Here is an 18,472-nt window from a genome sequence, read left to right as displayed (position 1 = left end):
GAGCCGAGCATTTCTTTTTTCTAAATTCGCAACAAATCGTTCCTTAGATAATTCCATAATTTTTTGTTATGGTTTCGTGAGATTGGATTCCGATTGCCCGTGCCGACGTCGTTCGCTCGTTCGCGTTCGTTCGCGTTCGTTTTGTTGTGGCGATAAAGGGGCCCAACGCAATAGCAGCAACATACGACTGCCCCGACCGATCATCAGCCCCACTGGCAATCGAATAACAAACAAACACACGACAGCCGTAGTGCCCCCCGCGACACCCATCGAGGGGGAATCATCGATAAGAGAGAGAGTGAGAGAGATCCATCAAAAGTCAGCAGTCAACGCATTTGTTTATGGATCCATTTCCATTTCCAATTCTATTTGTTTTTCTTTCTTTTGCAATTTATGTTAATGCGATTTAAATGGCAGCAGAGAGTTTCGCAAATTAAATTTTTAAAGCGTTGGAGCTGGGAGCAACAATTTTTGGTGCCCAGCCCCGAAAGCTATCCCCCAAAATTCACATTGCTTTTAAAACTCTCAGACAACGTCCTGCTTGAAAGATCAATTCATCCTTCGATCACTTTTACAAGCGGAAACTTTCAACAATTGGCTGGAGGGTATTACATCGCCTTTGCCCAGGCACAAAACAATCCGTAGCCTAATCAGGAACGGACACAAGATTACATCGATGAAGTGCACTTGATTGGTATCGATGGGACTTACCAGATTGCGAAGCGATTCCAAACGCGATTTTCGAGCAGACAGACGTCAATGGTGTTGTAACAGCCCTAGACCTTGGGACCTGTAATACGGAACAGACAGACAGACAGACCGATAGACCGACAGATAGTTATGAAATTTATTGCATCGATGGAGTGTCACTGAGGCCAATTGGGATATGGATTGAATAATATGCAGGCCTAATGCTCCTTGGCCTTGTCTGCAAGTGCCTTCAGAGGAGAATCACAGACAGAGAGAGAGAGAGAGAGAGAGGAAGAGCGATCGAATCGGCAGACCCTCCGTCCGATCGATCCCCAATAAAGATTAGTAATATCTGAGGCTAGTGCTGGCACTGGCGCTGCGGCTGGCTTTCATTCATTGCGCCATTTATTTTAGTTTTTGTTTAACTTTTTCTGCGTCTCATTTTGCACTATTTTTAGCTGCAGATAACCAAGCGATCAGGCATCGGAAGCTTAGTCGCCAGAATGGAATCTTATTATCTAGATTAACCGATTCCCAAATAAACTAATAAGATCTCCCTCCATCCAACTATTTTGTAGGCATGAGAATTAGATTTTGTCTAGCAAAAGCCTTTAAAATGATATTCTATTTGTCAGTTAATATTTTAATTAACGCAAATCTCCGCGAACCTAGGGGCAGCTGCAGCTGCGCAAGTGGACGTCACAAGCTCCTCCTCTTGCTACTGCATGGACAATTATTCTGCGTGGACTTGAGTGGCCTTCTCCTGCTCTTTGCTCTTTCGGGGCTTCGTCTGTGGCTCTTCCTCCTCACTGTCCGTGGCGATGATGCTAGATGTCTTCTTCTTAGCTTGGTCCTGGGGGCCATATACTCCTCCTCCTCGTCATCGCTGGTCTGCAATCGCTGCCTGCTGCTTTTGAACGCCAGCTCGAGTCCTTTGCCACCAAAATTTGTTGAAAGTCACGTGAAAAGCTGATGGTGTGAAACACGGCTAAATTGGTTTCTGAATTGGATTCCCTGGTGGAAGTTCTAAGTTAAGCGCGACCGTCAGGTGTCGCCACAGACACGCGAATTTAAGTTACATTTTTCTTATGGTGTACTTTTTTTTTGCAGTATTTTTGTTCTGTTTTTCAAGTAAAATTTTTGTAATTTTCATATGGTATTTTTTCAACATTTAATAGGGAAAAAAACAACAAAAATTAAAAGCTCTTCTTAAATTTTTAACAGTTAAATATTTAATTAATGCCAGCTAAATTAAAAAAAAAATCAAAACAATTTTAAAATGTAATTTTTACTGTAAAACTGTGGAAAAAAAGATTTGTTTAAGAAAAAAAAAGAAAGTCCGTGCACGCTTCGAACCTCTCGACTTAACCCACCGAACCACGCTCTGCTTGATTTTGCTGTGCATAATGCAGCATTTATTCCAAAATGGCGCAAATAAAAAGAATTTCTTTAGAAAAAAATGTACATAAATAAAATATAAAAAATGAACACCCACTCTGGAAGCCAATTCTGGGTCCTGTGATACGTACCACTTTTAATGATAAAATGACAAAGCTGCCTTTGCCTCGAAAAGAAGCCACCGCTGCCGGAAAGGTAGATCACAGCGCGGATTCAATGAGTTTTCTTGCTTCCTGCTAGTTGCTGTGCAAACATCTTTATTGATTCTCGTGGCTCAGGTTAAATGTATATTTGTTAATGTATTTATTTCGATTTTGACTAGTTGCGATCCAAAATCCATTTCGACGGCCTGCAATAATAAATAAATAATCGGTGTAACACAGTTCCCCTTTCTTGAACCGACGGCGTATGTGAATGCCCGGCTGGATATGTCTTAGCACAAACTTTGTCTGGACCAGGTGATGGCGTCCCATTTCAATAGGATTTAATTTTGATTCCTTGGAATTTTTGCCAATGGCTGCCAGACGCGTCGATAAATCTAATGAATGCAACCATGTGACGCGTGCAGACTATCGATATGAAAGCTATCGTGCAGAAACTATTGACGGCTACGAAGTGAAGTTGGCTGCGACACACCGAAGCGAAGCAGCAAAGATTCTTAAGATATATTTCGTATACGCTATGGCCCCGGGCCGGATAGCAGTACTATTGCACTGCTGCCATTATAAAATATATGTCAAATAGTACAAAATGAATCCACTGAAACAGAATCTCCTGCCCGGGGTGGGCGCCACAGGCCAGTGGCTTGGCGATATTCCCAAAGTAGTCGTCCAGTTGGGTGGGGTTGTCCAGACTGTCATTTATCCATTGGGCATAGTACAGCACATCCGTGAAGATGCCGGGATGGTGGGGCGTGTCGCATCTAACGCCCCAAGACACGATGCCCGCCAGCTGACCCTCGCACACCAGCGAACCGCCCGCGTCCCCGGTACAGTAGCCGCGTTTCAACTTGCCCAATTGATTGGCACACAGCATGCCCGGCTGCACGAAAAACTCCTGCGTCGTCTGCTTGATGAGGCATATGCGGGGCCCAATGATTGGTATGCCTACGGACACGGCCACCGCAGAACTAAAGCCGCTTGGGCTGCGGCCCCAGCCGGACATTTGGCATTCGGTGGCACGTTTAAAGGGTCGATCGGCGAGCTCTATTGGCTTCACCACAGCGTGCTGCTGGGCCACGGATCTCGTGAGGATGAGCACGGCCAAGTCCATTTCGTGGAATTTCACATCGAACTTGTCCTGCATTAGGACGCGATGTTTCAGCCCAAAGATCATGGTGTTGGGGCTGCCCGCGAAGCGGTGGGGCGTGCCCAGCACCACCACAAACTCGGAAATGGGCAGAAAGCTGCCATCAAAGATCTCCCGGCTGGAACAACAACCAGAGATAGAGCGCATATTCAGCTATTCAGCTCAACGCCAGTTCGACTTACTCCACAAAGCATTGGGCGGCGGTCAGCACTGCATTGACGCGGATCAGGGAGCCTGCACAGATGTGGCCAGCCCCAAATCGTCTGCGCTCCATTTTCAGCATTCGCAGCGAGGCCAGATGACCGATCGATGCGGCAGCTGTCGCTCTTGGAAATGGTTCCTCCTCCTCAAATTGTTCTTCCTCAGTGCCAATGCTGCTCGCTGGGAGCATCACTAGCCAGAGCAGCAACAGAAGCTGCATGGGGCACGGGGCAGTATTGTTGCAGGGACGTATTTGAATTGAGTGAAATTGCCAAGCCACCTGCCACTATCTCCCCCCTTTCAATTAATACGAAACCGAAACCAACTGAAACTCCCACTATGCCCAGACGCCAGCTGCAGCTGCAGGGAGTTTTTTTATCAGAGACATTTCCTTAAGTAATAGATACAAATTTTATTTGCTACTAAAAGAGAGAGAAAGCGGGCGAGAGAACACTAGAGATGGCTTGAAAATAACCTCATGGAGAGGAGGCCAGGCAGGAGGAGGCTAAGGACGCCAGCGAGGGCTGCCTTGGCACCACCGCCATCTCCATCTCCACTTCCCTCACCTTCACCGTCACCACTTCCCTCGCCACTGCCCTCGCCACTACCCTCCCCACTCGCCTCCCCCTCCTCGCCGATCTGCTCCAGTATCCAGTCGTGGTAGTAGGAGACCTCCGTGTAGACGCCCGGCAAATTGGGCTCGGCACAGCCAATGCCCCAGGATACGATGCCGGCCAGCTGGCTGCGGCAGACGAGTGGACCCCCCGAATCGCCACTGCAGGCATCCCGTTCGCCCTGCTCCAGATAGCCGGCACACACCATGCCGGGCTTGATCAGGTGCCCCAGATCGCTGTCGTTGATGCACACCGCCTCACTGATCATGGGCACATCGACGGTCATGAGGTAGTCCGAGGTGTAGCCAGCCTCCGTGTAGCCCCAGCCCGTCACCTGGCAAACGGTGTCCGCTGGCACTGCCAGCGCGGTGATATCGATGGGCCGTATGGTGGGATGATTGCTCGGCACTGAGTCGTTCAGCCGCAGCAGGGCAATGTCCCTGTCGTAGGTGCTCAGATCAAACTTGTCCAGCTGCAGGACGAGCAGATCAATCTCGAAGGTCAGCGAGTTGGTGCGATTGAAGCGATCCACGTTGCCCATCACCACAATGAACTTCTCCTTGGCCACGAAGGTGCCGTCGTAGATCTCCTGACTGCAAACACACAAAATAAAAAGTACGATTAGGAGGGGGTGAGGCGTGGGGCAGGGGCAGGAGCCACACTCACTCCACAAAGCAATGGGCGGCAGTGAGCACCCAGTTGTGACGGATCAGAGCTCCACCACAGATGTGACCCGTGCCAAAGTAGTAGCCATCGTTGAGGGCCCTCCTCAGTCCCACCTGATGCCTGGTGGCCTCCATGGTGGCCTCAGTGCCATTGATAATCCTGCCCGGATCCACATCGAAGCGAGGACGAATCGCTCTAGCCTCGCCAGCCGTTGGCACAGAGCCACCTGTGGGATTAGGAGTTGGTTTCAGTTGCACATGGAATGCGGATTGAACGAACCATTTAGGGCCGTGGGCAGCAGGAAGATGATGGCCAATGTCGTCGCCCAGAGTTGTATCGATATCGGAACCATTTTGCGTTGCTAGCTGCCCGACGTGGCAATCCAAACTAATGGCTGGGCCAGGGCGGAACCGGACCCCAACCGCGAACCCCGAACAGCAAAACAGCGACAAAAACGGATCGGATTGTAGCCGATCGACAACGACGATAGGCCATCGATAGGCTGATATATGCGTCAAATAAATCTGTTGCTACTACCACATACATGAGCATCATAATCTAATCAACCAACGCCCCAACGTCCCAACACCCCAACCCTTCGGGGGCCAGTCCAGAGCGCCTGTCAGTAGTCATCGTTGGCGCTCCCGAAGACATTCCTTTTCCATTTGTGCTGCCATCCATTCGTCTTTTGTTTTTGTTTTTTTTTTTTTGAGGGGGCTGGCTGCCTTCCTTGAGTGGCTGCTACTCTGGATGTACTTTGGATTTTCCGTAGCGCAATCTTTGGGCTTACCCCAGATTTATGACACACTTCAAAGTGGAAAAGGAAGTTACAATGCGATTTTCTGGCGTCAAAAAGCCTCTCCAAACATTTGCGATTCATAAATTCTCGATTTCTGCGGGGAAAGTTAAACCGTTTCTATTTTCTATTATCAATTTTCAATTAGAACTCCGCCAACTAATTGTGTGCCATATACTCATGTTAGAGTTAAATAAATTATTTACCTTTACGTAACTGGGCGAGGCAAGCAAAACAATTTATTTGGAATATCAATAACAAATATATATGTATGTAGAAAATATATATATATACACAAAATATATATATATATACATAAGTACTAAAGATATTTTGAAGAGGTTCGAGGCTCGGCAATTGCAACAATCAAAAATCCAAAAGGAGGTTTGTACTTTTCGGTTCATTCTCGTATTGTCTGTACATATTTATGATCCAATTATGATTTGATTTGGCATATCATCAGATAACAATCAGATATATTGAATGCGCTCTTATCCGTTAATAAATATTATCTATTGGAACCCACAGAATCGAGCAGTTAAAACGATATTTGTTGGGTCTTGGAGGTAGGTGTAGGTCGTTGGGTTTTCTCGGTCTTTGATCTTGAGGGGCAGGCGCAACACTCCCAGTCCCAGTCCCACTCCCTGTCCCAGTCCTTGTGGCTGATTAAAATTGGTTATTGTGTCACCCTTTTAGTCATACGGCAATTCGATTTCTGTATCTATGGTTGGGCAATCGATACACAAGTGCGTATGCGGAGATGATTAGATTATTAAATGACAGAAGAGACAAGCTGAATGATGATTTTATTATTGCTGTCCAACATTCCATATCTTGGCCCGCACATCATCAGCCCCAGTTCCAGTTCAAGTTCCAGCCCCCGCTCCAGCTCCCGCCCAGAGCGATAAGCAGAAATGCCAAGGCCAGCCACCAGGTACGTTGGGCACCGCTGGCCAGATCCGCCGAGCCCACCACCGTGTATTTGGAGTAGTCGAGCGTGGCGTTTACCATTTGGATCCAATCAACAAAGTGCGAGACATTGGTATAGACGCCGGGAAAGCCGGGATCCGCACAGCCCACGCCCCACGAGATGATGCCCGCCAGCTGGCCGTCGCAGATTAGGGGACCGCCAGAGTCACCCTGACAGGCATCGATGCCGCCCTGCATGAAGCCAGCGCACAGCTGGGACACTGGCAGCATGTAGATGGCACGGCAGAGGCTCTTGTTCAGGATGGGCACCGGCGCCTGCTGCAGCGATGCCGATTTGCCCACCTTCGGGAAGAGATTCGCAGCTGGGAGTGAGGAAGCGAGCAAATGCGAAGGGTATGAGGGTAACGCACCATTGTGATCTTACCCCAGCCATTGATCAGGCACGTGGTGCCCTCAGTCTGGGCCTTGGTGGCCAGCGGAATGGCTCGCACGGCCCTCGACTGCCACGACACGTAGCCGTTGAGGAAGAGCAGCGCGATGTCGTTCTCCAGCGAGGAGGCATTGTAGGCGCTGTGGGCGATGATTTGCTGCACCAGATACTCCTTGGTGTGCCTGTCGGCCTGGTCGATTTGTGTGCTGCCCGCCACCACCACGAACATGGTCGGATCGTGATACCTCACCGGGTTGTGTGTGTTGTTTCTATAATGGGAGGAGGTAAGGAGGTAAGGTGCACGCACACACGAGGAGCAGAAGGTTGTACCCACACGGCATAGCAGTGGGCCGCCGAGCAGGCCACACGCTGCGAGATCAATGCCCCGCCACAGATGAGGCCCAATCCGTATGCCCTTTCGTGCATCGTCCGGCGACGCACCGACAGCTGGAACGGGACCTGTTCGATCGTTATCGAATAGCCGCCCACCACCTTCGGCAGCATCACGAACTTGCCTGCATCGGAGAGCACGTTTAGAGTTGTTGTGGCGGAGGAGGAGGCTGTTGTGCCCTGGCGGAGAGAGGGAAACAACTCACGATGCCCGTTGGCCGCCAATGTCCACGATAGAAGCATCTGCAAGAGCACCTGCAGCTGCCACGGTGTGTCCATCGTAATAATTCCATACAAATCTTCACGGCACCCTGTTTTTGTTTTGTTTGTTTAGCTCAACTAAAGCTCAATAACAAAACGTAAACAAAGTTTTGCCTTTCAAGCTGCCGGGTAGCTGATGGATGTATCGATGTTCGTACGACCTATCGATATACTAAACAGAGTGAAGTGAGCTCTCCAATTCAATTAAATTCATTTATTTTCCTACATACATACATAAATAAGCGTGTTAATTCTGCTATCCCAGTCACGTTACCGCAATAATCCAGCGGCCACTACACAGATGGCGGACAGCAGCGCAAAGGCGAAACCTGCGCTGTGACCGTGGCCCACGCCGCCATTGCGGTAAATCGAGTAGTTGAGCGAATTGTTCTGCTGGACAATCCAGCCTTGGAAATAGGACACATTGGTGTAGACGCCGGGCGCATTGGGCTTGGCACAGCCATCGCCATAGGACACGAGACCGGACAGCCGATTATTGCACATTAGCGGTCCCCCGGAGTCGCCCTGGCACGCATCGATGCCGCCGCTCGTGTAGCCGGCGCAGATCTGTGATCTGGGCACGTACGGGGGGTAGGCCAAATAGCAGGTCGGATAACTGACCGTCGGCACTGTGGCCGTCTGCAGCGTATTGCTGCTGGAGCCGCCCTGCGACGAAAAAATCCGGATAATGAAAAATGTACAAAACTGTGATGGTGAGGGTGATGGTGAAACCCACAGAGATGAGTACTCCCCAGCCGGTGATCACACACGCGGTGGCGACATCCAGCGACTGATTGTTCAGGGCCAGGGCCTTCGCTGTCGGCCACGTCCAGGGTACGTAGCCATTGATGAACATCAGCGCAATGTCGTTGGTCAGCGAGCCGTGGTCGTAGCTGCTGTGAACGATCAGCTGCTGCACATAATACACCAGTGTCTCATTGGTTTTGCTTGCCAGATAGGTGCCGCCCATGACTAGAACGTACTCGCCGGCCGCTCGATATTGACTGGTGTCCGAGCTGTAAACAGAAGAACAAAAAACTCCGCATTAAAAGCTGTACACCAATTGGCGGGAGGTGCGAGTCCAAAAATGGGGTCCTACTTGTAGCAGCAGTGGGCAGCCGTGGCCACCAGGCGCTGGGAGATGAGCACGCCGCCGCACATGTGACCCGATCCGAATTTGCGACGATCCCTGGACGTCAGACGCACCGAGACTGTGTACGGGGCTGCAGTAATGTCAATGGCCGTTCCACCCACAACCTTTGGCTGCAGCAGTTGGGTGGAGTTGCTGCCTGTTATTGCATGAGAAGGAAGAAAGCAAGGAATAAAATATCTAATACTTAATTGGTTATCTGTGCTCGGTTTGAGAACCAATTTCAGCTGGGGAAAAAGCTGCCAATAATATTCCATTTAAGATACCAAACTGTTATCGCAATTGCCATTAATATGGAATATGTTTACAGGCATTCAAGGCAATCAAGAGCATTGGAAATCGTTGAGCTCAATAGGAAAAAAAAACCACAAACCAAAATTTTAAATAATCCAAAATTGCAATTTCCGAATCGCTTTGGCTTTGGGAGGACTCGGACTGCCTTTTGATGTGACTTTTGCTGTTGAAATTCGAAATGTTATAATTGTGGGGTAATGACATTCCATTATGCATATATCCCCACATTCAAATCGGCTTGATATATTTTTCAATATACTAGAAACCGTATGAACATTTTTTTTCTGCACACACACATTTTGATGTATCATTTGTAAATGTTCGAACACACAGCCATCAATGGACCCGATGGCCCGTGCTCGGCAGTCACTATCAGATTGATAAGGAAACAAAAACTCCGTGACTCACTTTCAGTGGAGGCAACCGTGGGGCCAAGCAGCACTACCACCGCCGCCACTATGGCACTGAACCACAGGGGATGCATTTGACACAACAAAAACAAAAGAAGAACAATCAAAAAAATATTTATAAGTGAACAGCGAACGCGGGAAGATCCGTTTCGTCCGTTTTGGACTCGTTTGCCGATGCAGAACCGTTCGAAGTTTTAATTTAAGCGCAATTATCGACCGAATTTCGTGAATCGAGCGACTGCAATGAGCTTCGCGGAGCCGGAACCGTACCCGGCTACGCTAGGCTAGTTCGAAATCAGACGATATTGTTTTATATACGAGTACGAGTACCTGGAAATACAATAGAAGTAGGCGGGCGGGCGGGCAAGGTTGTGGTTACCCCCATCGTCCCCTGGGCTTTATCTTATCACAAACTGTGCGTAAATTGAATGTTGCCAAAGCCGGAGCAGCCCATCGACAACCGCTCGATAGGGCGTCATAAACAAAACCCAGCCAAAATCAGAGCAAAATTCTCATTTGATTTCGATGGCACCAACCTATTGTACCCACCCACATACCTGCAGACATATGTATGTACATAGATTACCCCCCAAAGAGCCAATCGCCAGTGTTAGCAGCCTTCACGTAGATCCCTGAATACTCAGGTGTTGCCCCCTAAACAGGCATCAGGCATGCCCCCGCTGCGAGGCAGGAGAAAAGGGAAAGGGGGAAACATTTCAACGAGTTTAGCAATCCCACAGTGATGCCGTGACTAATCGTTTATGGATGAGTAAGATTGGGCTTTTGCCAGACCAGACCAGCCCAGCCCAGAACCATAATAGATATGGCCCGTTTGCGATCGGCTGGCGGCGATAAAAGTTATACCATCAAAGCGAAGAGAATTCAAAATAATATTGTTCTATAAAGTCTCATAGATTGCACCTGGTGGCCTACACAGCTCCGAGCTGGCACCTTTCAATTGCCACACTGGAGCCTTGCTAGGGCATGCCTGATGGGCTGACCATAGACTACAGCGAAGACAATTGATGTGCTACATGTACATATTTGCATACACATTTAGTACAAGCTTTACTTCTGTTTAAGGTACATAGATTTAAATATTAATCCTGATTTTGTTTACTCCTTTGCTACAACAGGTTTCGGGTCTTTTCCATCTCCATGTCTTCCCACGGAAGCTAATACTGAATGCAATGCAGTGGGTGCGGCATTCACGCACACGGTTCCTTCACGGTTTCCTTCTGCCACTGCAATAGGAACTTCAATGGCTGCGGGGGATCCATTCTCGTGCGATTACCTTGTACTTTTTGAGCAGAATCTTTAATTTCTAATATTTTTGCAACAAGAGTTGCAAAGTCTCCTGCTATAGTTTTGGAAAAGCTTTAGCGGGATCTACGCGTTTCTTATTTATACTTTGTGCTTTTACAACAGGAGATTCATTTCCGCTTTGTGTTTGCTGCTGCTCCTGCCTTAATCACTGGAAACCTTCTGCTATATCCTCTTGAGAATCTCTAAAAATCTTAATCTTAAAAAAGCACACGGCGCTTTGTTCCTGCTCTAAGTTTTGAAATCAATCTATGGCGCCAACAATATTATCGATTGCTAAATATTTGGCCGAACATCGACTGTTGCTGCCCACCATCGATAGTACTGAACTGAAATTGAACATTCAAATTGTAAATTTCGTACAATCCATTAATGCAATGTTTTTCGTGTTCAGAAGAAGCAATGGTTTCGAAGAAGGTTTATGGTACAATCATATAAAAATTATATGCTTGAAATAATTCATTTTTGTTTTTGCTGTGCAGCTTAAAATATTGTCGATAGTATTGACCCGACCATCGATAAAATATATTTGCAGACGATACTTTTGTGCGATAAACAGTAATGTCAATCAAGTACAGTTAAGCCCCGCGATAAACCAAAAATACACTCGTTCGGTATGGCATTTAGAAATAATTGAAGTTGATGTTGTTTTATTTCGTTTCAAACATATTTCTTGTATGTAATACATATTGTTTGTTGTTGTTGCTGTTGCTCTTGTTTTTATGTGTGTTTGTTAACTTATAAAAAAATTGTCCATACTGTTGGCGGGGATTCCCCCGTTTTGTCAGTTGTTATTATTAAGTTAAATGATTAACTAGATTTCATAGTTTTGTATTATCAGAATTTCACTACCACAAAAAAGAAACACGCTGCTTAACGCAGCTTATAATTCACATTGAATGCTGATTAATACCGTTTCTAGTACAGCATCCGCCATGCCTGTACTTTACATTAGCTAATATGCATACATTACATACGTATATGTATATGTGTGTGTGTGCATGTATATATATATATATATATATATATCGATTTAGTTTCATAATATATGGTTAATTATTATATTAAATTAAGTTCCCCTCCCCCCCTAGCAGACACCTTAAATCTGGTCTGTTATTGGTTTTAACACGAAGACAAAAAAAAATAACTAAAAACTAAAAAAATTAATGTGGGATTTCTGCTTTTGTCCCGCTTTTCATCTGCTTTTAACTAGCCTCGTGATCATTTTGTCTTTTTACCGCATCTTCTTCCCTCTCCTAAATCAGCCTGTGGGCGGCGCTTCAGATTTCGGGACTTTTTCGTTGGTTTTCCTGCTGCTGTCGCTGCTGTGGCTGCTGTTAATGGTGGCTCTCAAATCTGCGGACGAGTCCAGAGCTCACTCAAATCCTTCTTTAGCTTTCCCAGTTCTGAAAAACAAATACACATTGGATTGAGTGAGTGCTTGGGGAGAGCATTGCTAGACTGTCTGTCTTACCACCCAACTGTGAGGGCTGTGCGGCGCCAGCGCGTAGGCTGAGATCGAAGCGAGGCTGACTGACGGCCAACTGGCCGCCAACAGCTGATGGCGCTGGCCCAAAGTTGCGATAGTTCGTGAAGCTGTGTGGAAGAGTGGAGAGTAGTGCCGGACTAGGATGACATGGCTGGTGGTGGAGATGGTGGTGGGCGTCTGCTCACCTGTAGGGATGCTTGAGGCAGCCATAGACCTCGCGATAGCGCCCGTACAGTGTGCCATAGGAAACGCCCAAAATGCGGGCGGCCTTCTTCATCTCAAGTCTTTTGTTCTTGATGGCATCCAGCACCTGGAATGCAGCACATGAGAAGAAATGCACTCAGGCGCACTCAATATATAAGTGAGGTTATGCGGAGACTTACGCGCTTGGTGAACGGCTCCTCCCAGAACTGCGGACGACGTCCCTTGGCCAAGTAGTCGTCCATCTTGATCACGTCCTGCCATTCCGACAGCTCCTCGTTGGTCAGACGCAGCTCGGCCGCGTCGTAGTCCTCCAGTTCCCCCTGCTCGCCGACCTGGCTGTGGCTTCCATTGCTGGCATTGGCATTGGCACTGGCGCTGGCACTGGCGGCAACCGCAGCAGCTGCTGCCACGGCCACGGCAGCGGTGGCCGCTGCTGCACTGGCCACACTCGGTGAAAATTCGTGGGGCATCAGCAGGCCATGCTCGTGGAGCAAATAGCCGCCAGTGCCTGCGGAGGCACTGCCCCCCACACCCGATTCGTACTTGCGGCCGAAGCTGGCGGGCACCAGCGCTGACGGGCAGCGGGCAGCGGGCGACTCGGCCCGATTGGCCACCAGATGCTCGTTCTCGATCTCTTCCACGGGCTGCGGCAGGGCACTGGCACTCTGGCCCTGGGCTGATTCCTCGGCGTGACGCTTCTCGGAGGACTTCTCGTGCTCTCCGCCGCCGTAGTGGCGTCGGGCGTGGCGCAGCTTGCCGTGTCGCTCCCGCCGCTCGCCAATCTTCTCCAGCTTCTTGGAGGCCGCTCCCACTGTGGAGGTGCCCAGCACCTGCAGATCCGCCTCATTTCGGGCCTCGAGCACATGCTTGGCCGCCTCGCTGGCATCGCTGGGCTTGGGCGTGGAGCTGCCGCGTTGAATGCCATTGGCCCTGTCGGCTGCATCCGAGTCCTGCTCAGAGCCAGCCTGGAGCTGCTGCTGCTGCTGCTGTTGCTGTTGCTGATGATGGCGGTGGCGCTGTCGCTGCTTGGGCAGGAGGCTGGAGGTGGAGGCAGGCGGGGAGGCCAGCGTACTGGAATGTGGGGCAAGCTGTTGTGGCGGCTCCTCGGCAAAGTGACGGGCCGACTCCAAATATGCTCGCTGGGCGGGCTCCAGGCTGGCAGCATAGTGGACCAGCTTGCGGCTAATCCGCGCACGAAAGAGAAGGAGTAAGGAGGCAAATTAGCAGGTGGCCCGGTGGGTGGGGGATCTCTGAGGTCTGAGTGGCTTACACATTGAATACATCGTAGGCATCGTCAAGTGGGGGACGTCCCCGTTTGCGCTTCGGTCCCATAAAGTGTTCCACGGGTGCAACGGCCGCCTGCAGCTCGCTACTGGCTCCTGTTCCTCCACCTGTTCCCGGCTGTGGGGTCTGCGGAGGCATACGGCCAAGCACACTCTCCATGGAGGGCTCCCGATCGTGATCCCTCTCTGATGTGGCACCCATTTGGAGCGCTGCCTGCGGCTGTTGCTGCTGCTGTTGCTGTTGCTGCTGCTGCTGCTGGTGATGCAGCATGTCCTGGGCATAGCTCTCGGCCAGGCTGCGCGGCGGCGAGAGAAACACGGCCGCGGGTATGGGTGGCGGCGGACCATCCTCGTCGTCGCGCCAACTCACCTCGGCCAGACCCTTGATCTTCAGTTCATCGGCAGTCCTCAGCAGCGACGGTAGGCTGGCCTAAACCGAAACAGAAACAGTGTGATGAGCATGAGCAGGGTGGCAGGGGGGGACTCAGTGTGTTCAGTGGCAGTATACTCACGTGCTCCACATTGATCTCCCCCTTGTACATGAACTCAATGAGGCACTTGACCTCGGCAAAGGTCACATCCTTCATGATAATGATGGGATCCCGCTCGCTGGCATAGCTCGTGAGCACCGAATCAAAGAAGGTGCTGCAGGCGCACAGCACCACGCGATGGGCGCGTATCATTTGTCCCTCGCAGGCCAGGGTCACATCGCAGAAGCAGCCGCGATCCAGCAGCTGCGAGAACATCATCTGCAGGTTGCTGTGGTGGTACTTCCAGCGCAGGCAGTACTGCTGCGGCTGCATGGTGAGGCCGAACTGCTGCTGCTGCTGCTGCTGTTGCTGCTGCTGTTGCTGCTGCTGTTGCTTCTGTTCCTGTTGCTGGCGACGACGTTTAAATGTTCTGCAATTGAAGTACATATGTAAATGTAAGTACTTGTATTTAGTTTTTCAAAATTTCAAAACAAGTCAGACCTACTGTGATATCACACAGTCTTCATACCATTGTCATTTATACGACAATTTTTAGCTTGATTTGTAGCTTTTTTTGTTGTGGATTAATGCCACAAAATAAAGTCTTAAAATATAAATTAACAAAACAAAATAAATAAATATAAATATATAAAATAATATTTCCAAGTTGACGGAACATAAAAAAATATTATAAAACTTTATCTTTGGCTTGATATTCGTATAAATAAATCAGATGATCAGATTATATATTTTTTCTTGTTTAATCATAAATTTCATTAGATATCTGTAGCAGTAGATGCCGACCAAAATATATTCCATGTATGGGTGCGTGGGGCGTGATCTATTCATCCTGCTCTACAACCAAATTGTTGTCTCAATACACTCTACTTATATACATAATAATAATACTATTATCCAATGGAAAGACTTTCATGGAAAGAAAACTCTTTTTACCCATTGAATAAAAAACTCAAAGAAATTTTGTTTGTTTTTTGTTTACGTACAATTGCCATTTAATCAATTAAAGAATTGACTATAAATTAAGAGTTATTTTTCCATTATACTAGATATCTGCATACCAGCACACACGCATGAATAAAAATAATTATTATATTTTTGTTTTCTTTTTTTTTTTTGGTTTTTTCTCTCGTTCAATGTGCGAGTATTATACTCGAATTACGCGATAAACTTTGTTATCCTTTTTGGAACTTTTGCCGTGTCCGTGTAAATGTCAATTGGAGCCGGAGCCCACCCAACTGTTCAATGATTAATGGAAAACTTTTTTGTATGCAGGCCTGGGAATGTGAAGATTTTTTGTTTGTTTTTTTTCTCTTTTTTTCACATTTCAAGGTATTTTCCGTATTAAATATATGGCAAATTTTTTCACACAAAATCTTTTCAATAAATAATCAAAATTCTCCCTTTATGCTCCAGCATGCGAACTGATCAAAAAACCTTGGGTCCCAGCATCCAGAGAGAGAGAGAGAGGAGAGAGATTTTTTTTTCCAGCAACAAAGAAGCGTCAATGACTTCGGTGGGGACTATAGAGAAGGTTTTTCCACGAGGCTGGAGGAGGAAAAGCGAAAAACGTTGCTTGTGGAAGGGAGGGAGGGAGGTAGGGAGTGAAGGATGTGAGAAGGGTAAGAAGGGATAGGGAGGGAGTTTTTCCTTTCAGACTGCAGCAACATAAAAATGTTCGTCCTCGTTTTCATTTTATTATTATATTTTTCCCTCTTCTCTCTCTCTCTCTCTCTCTCACTCTCCTTCTCTGTGCTTTTTTTTCTTCACTTGATGTTTTCTCCGTTGCTTCTCTTTTTTTGCACATACACACAGTACATATAAAAATTTTCATAATTTTTTTTGTGTGCTCACTTTTATGCAAGAGAAGAGGAAAATATTATGCGCCAGGTAAAAGTTTATTTTTTTTTTGTCGCTTTTCCGACCATTCCCCATATACGGGTATCCCCACATAATGTAATAGCACATAGAGTATGAGTATATGGTACGAATACGAGTAGTATGTACATACATATGTACATATGTACATATATAGTACATAAAGTTCATACATATATCGAGAGAGTTGGCGCTTAATAAAAATAACCCGGCACCAGGACCAGGACCAGGCCCCAATCTGTCAATGTACTTAAATATCGTGTAACGAATGAACAAAAACAGAAGAACAAAAAAAAATATGAAAAGAGCAATTATAAAATCCGCTTTGTTGTGGGATTTTTCACAGATTTGTTGTAATTGTATTTCGAAATAAATTGATTTCCGTCTTTGTGGCGCAGAGCGGGCTTCGGGCTCCCTTCCCACTTGGCATTCACATTTGATACGATTATCGTGGGGCGATCCTCTCAGATATTGTAAATTCTGGAGTTGGAGTTTTAAAGAGGAAACTGATTTCCTTGTAAGCCATAGCGAGGTGATGGTTCCACAATCGTGCATAAAATCGTGGCACATTAGCTCGTGTGCGTGCAAATTTCGCATAAGTAAATGGCACTCGAATGGCATACGGGCCGAGTGAATCTAGATACCTAAATCAGCAAAAAAAAAAAAAACAAACTATGGATTACATTCCAGTTGCAGTACTCGTATTGGTTTCTGTTAACGGATTATTCCTTAGTTCTCAAATCTGTTCTAAGCGAAAGCACATAAATATATATATATTTATATATATTTATATATATATTTATATATATTTATATATATATTGATGTACATATTTATGCATTTTTGTTTAAACAGAATTAGGTTTTGGGTTTTTGCAAAGTATCGCCATCTCCCACAGCTCAGCTCTGCCCCTCCCAGCCTCTTCTCTTATCGTGTAACCCGTGCTCTATTCCAGTAATAAATTTCAAGAATTTTAGCCCCCAAACAATTTTGCTACCTTTTTATTTTGGGTGTCTTTTTTTCGTGCTTTCTTACTTTTAGTACTAAAACACGATGGCAAACGAGGGGGGGGGAGGGATAAAGCAAACAAAACCAAAACCAAAAAACAACAACAAACAAAAAAAAAGGGGAAGAGAGATGGGGAAACAGAACTTTATGTTGGCTGCGTTTTATGTCCAGAGTATACAAAATGGTCATCAAATACACACACACACACACACACACTTGCAAAGAAAGATATAGGAAGAGGAGGGGAGGGGTAGAGAGAGATATCCCTAAACAAAAACTCGTCAAAATTCGCCACAGAAAAAGAGTTAGAACTGAGAGAGAAAAAGAGGGCCAGAGGGCCATGCCAAGGGCCGGGCGGCAACAAAGGAGTAGTCACAGCTGAAGAAAGAGGTAGAAAGTGGTATAGAGGTAGCAAGAAGCTTGCGAGAATGCGAAACCCAAAATTGCATTTGCCATTTGGATACCCTTTGCAAAGGGTACTGCGCTAGTACGCTATCATGCAGACGTTTGCCAACGCGTAGAAGGATCTGCACTCGCCCCTTAGGTACTCAAACTACATAGTGCCCAAAATTTGATTTAAACAGAAAGTTTTCCCACTTTACTTGCGTAGATATATGCCAGATCAGGTTACAAATTATAATGCAACAATATGTGAAAACCCAAAGGCATTTCTATATGGCATGTGAGAGTAGCTAAAGCTTCGGTTCTTCCAAAAAAAAAAAAAAAACACTAAAATTCCTTGGTTGTTTTTGCTGCTGCTTGAAATGCCAAAAGAAAGTTCGATAAACAAAAAAAAACAAAAACCACCCAAAAAAACTCAAACAGCTTAAAAGCAGCAGAAAACGAAGAATGCTGGCAAATAAATTGCATAAAGGGAGAGTTGTACAAAATAAAAGGATTTCGGGAAGCACATACAGGCACATGCACGATGTACATATGTATTTGCAGATACTATAGCAAGGAAATCGGTGAACGAGTTAAATGTTAAATGTCAGTGGAATAACTTTCATCAAGAATCAGCTTCCTTATGGGACATAACAATAAAGGACTATCGTTGCTTCGGGTATGCCGTTTCGATGCTCAGATTCAAGGAAATTTTAGTCTCAAAAGTGAACAGATCTTGTTCTTTGTTTTGGCCATAGCTTAGGCCTCGAGTTATGCCGCTATGCCAATAACTGTGTGTATTTTGTGATTGGATTGTCGGGCCGAAAAAATGTACGCAAAATAGGAGTAAAAATAAGTTTTAATATGCAATAAAATT

The 18,472-nt window shown here is 46.8% G+C and overlaps 5 protein-coding genes across 9 annotated transcripts; all 5 read right to left on the bottom strand.

Annotated features, from left to right (window-relative positions):
• Positions 1-2,739: 2,739 nt before the first annotated feature.
• On the bottom strand, positions 2,740-3,862 carry LOC111081607 (trypsin zeta-like). Its single transcript, XM_022377715.2, has 2 exons — positions 3,579-3,862; positions 2,740-3,514 (listed from the first exon to the last, which is right to left on the bottom strand). The coding sequence occupies exons 1-2, from the start codon at positions 3,815-3,817 to the stop codon at positions 2,794-2,796; spliced, it is 960 nt and encodes a 319-aa protein (XP_022233407.2). The 5' UTR covers positions 3,818-3,862; the 3' UTR covers positions 2,740-2,793.
• Positions 3,863-3,964: 102 nt separating this feature from the next.
• Positions 3,965-5,303, bottom strand: LOC111081606 (trypsin-2). Its single transcript, XM_022377714.2, has 3 exons — positions 5,157-5,303; positions 4,878-5,103; positions 3,965-4,804 (listed from the first exon to the last, which is right to left on the bottom strand). The coding sequence occupies exons 1-3, from the start codon at positions 5,227-5,229 to the stop codon at positions 4,051-4,053; spliced, it is 1,053 nt and encodes a 350-aa protein (XP_022233406.2). The 5' UTR covers positions 5,230-5,303; the 3' UTR covers positions 3,965-4,050.
• A 698-nt stretch (positions 5,304-6,001) lies between these two features.
• Positions 6,002-7,841, bottom strand: LOC121403885 (trypsin). Of its 5 annotated transcripts, XM_041591965.1 has the most exons (4): positions 7,630-7,838; positions 7,368-7,548; positions 7,028-7,302; positions 6,002-6,965 (listed from the first exon to the last, which is right to left on the bottom strand). In XM_041591965.1, the coding sequence occupies exons 1-4, from the start codon at positions 7,700-7,702 to the stop codon at positions 6,523-6,525; spliced, it is 972 nt and encodes a 323-aa protein (XP_041447899.1). In that variant the 5' UTR covers positions 7,703-7,838; the 3' UTR covers positions 6,002-6,522. The 5 variants fall into 5 exon arrangements, with proteins under 5 accessions (XP_041447899.1, XP_041447898.1, XP_041447897.1 ...); XM_041591964.1 differs by having other exon boundaries at positions 6,002-6,945; positions 7,014-7,302; positions 7,368-7,838; XM_041591963.1 differs by having other exon boundaries at positions 7,368-7,838.
• Positions 7,842-7,871: 30 nt separating this feature from the next.
• On the bottom strand, positions 7,872-9,725 carry LOC111081604 (trypsin eta). The gene is made up of 4 exons (XM_022377712.2): positions 9,537-9,725; positions 8,784-8,973; positions 8,421-8,700; positions 7,872-8,350 (listed from the first exon to the last, which is right to left on the bottom strand). Exons 1-4 carry the CDS (start codon positions 9,610-9,612, stop codon positions 7,955-7,957), a joined length of 942 nt encoding a protein of 313 aa, XP_022233404.2. The 5' UTR covers positions 9,613-9,725; the 3' UTR covers positions 7,872-7,954.
• A 2,486-nt stretch (positions 9,726-12,211) lies between these two features.
• LOC121403887 (protein bric-a-brac 1) lies at positions 12,212-14,679 on the bottom strand. Its single transcript, XM_041591976.1, has 6 exons — positions 14,350-14,679; positions 13,825-14,267; positions 12,734-13,736; positions 12,536-12,660; positions 12,336-12,457; positions 12,212-12,267 (listed from the first exon to the last, which is right to left on the bottom strand). Exons 1-6 carry the CDS (start codon positions 14,638-14,640, stop codon positions 12,212-12,214), a joined length of 2,040 nt encoding a protein of 679 aa, XP_041447910.1. The 5' UTR covers positions 14,641-14,679.
• Positions 14,680-18,472: the final 3,793 nt, after the last annotated feature.

The sequence above is a fragment of the Drosophila obscura genome, unplaced genomic scaffold (assembly GCF_018151105.1).
Source record: "Drosophila obscura isolate BZ-5 IFL unplaced genomic scaffold, ASM1815110v1 contig_165, whole genome shotgun sequence".
In the NCBI taxonomy this organism is placed as follows: Eukaryota; Metazoa; Arthropoda; class Insecta; order Diptera; family Drosophilidae; genus Drosophila; species Drosophila obscura.
Note: the sequence above shows the minus strand (reverse complement) of the source record. Positions and strands in the feature narration are given on the sequence as shown.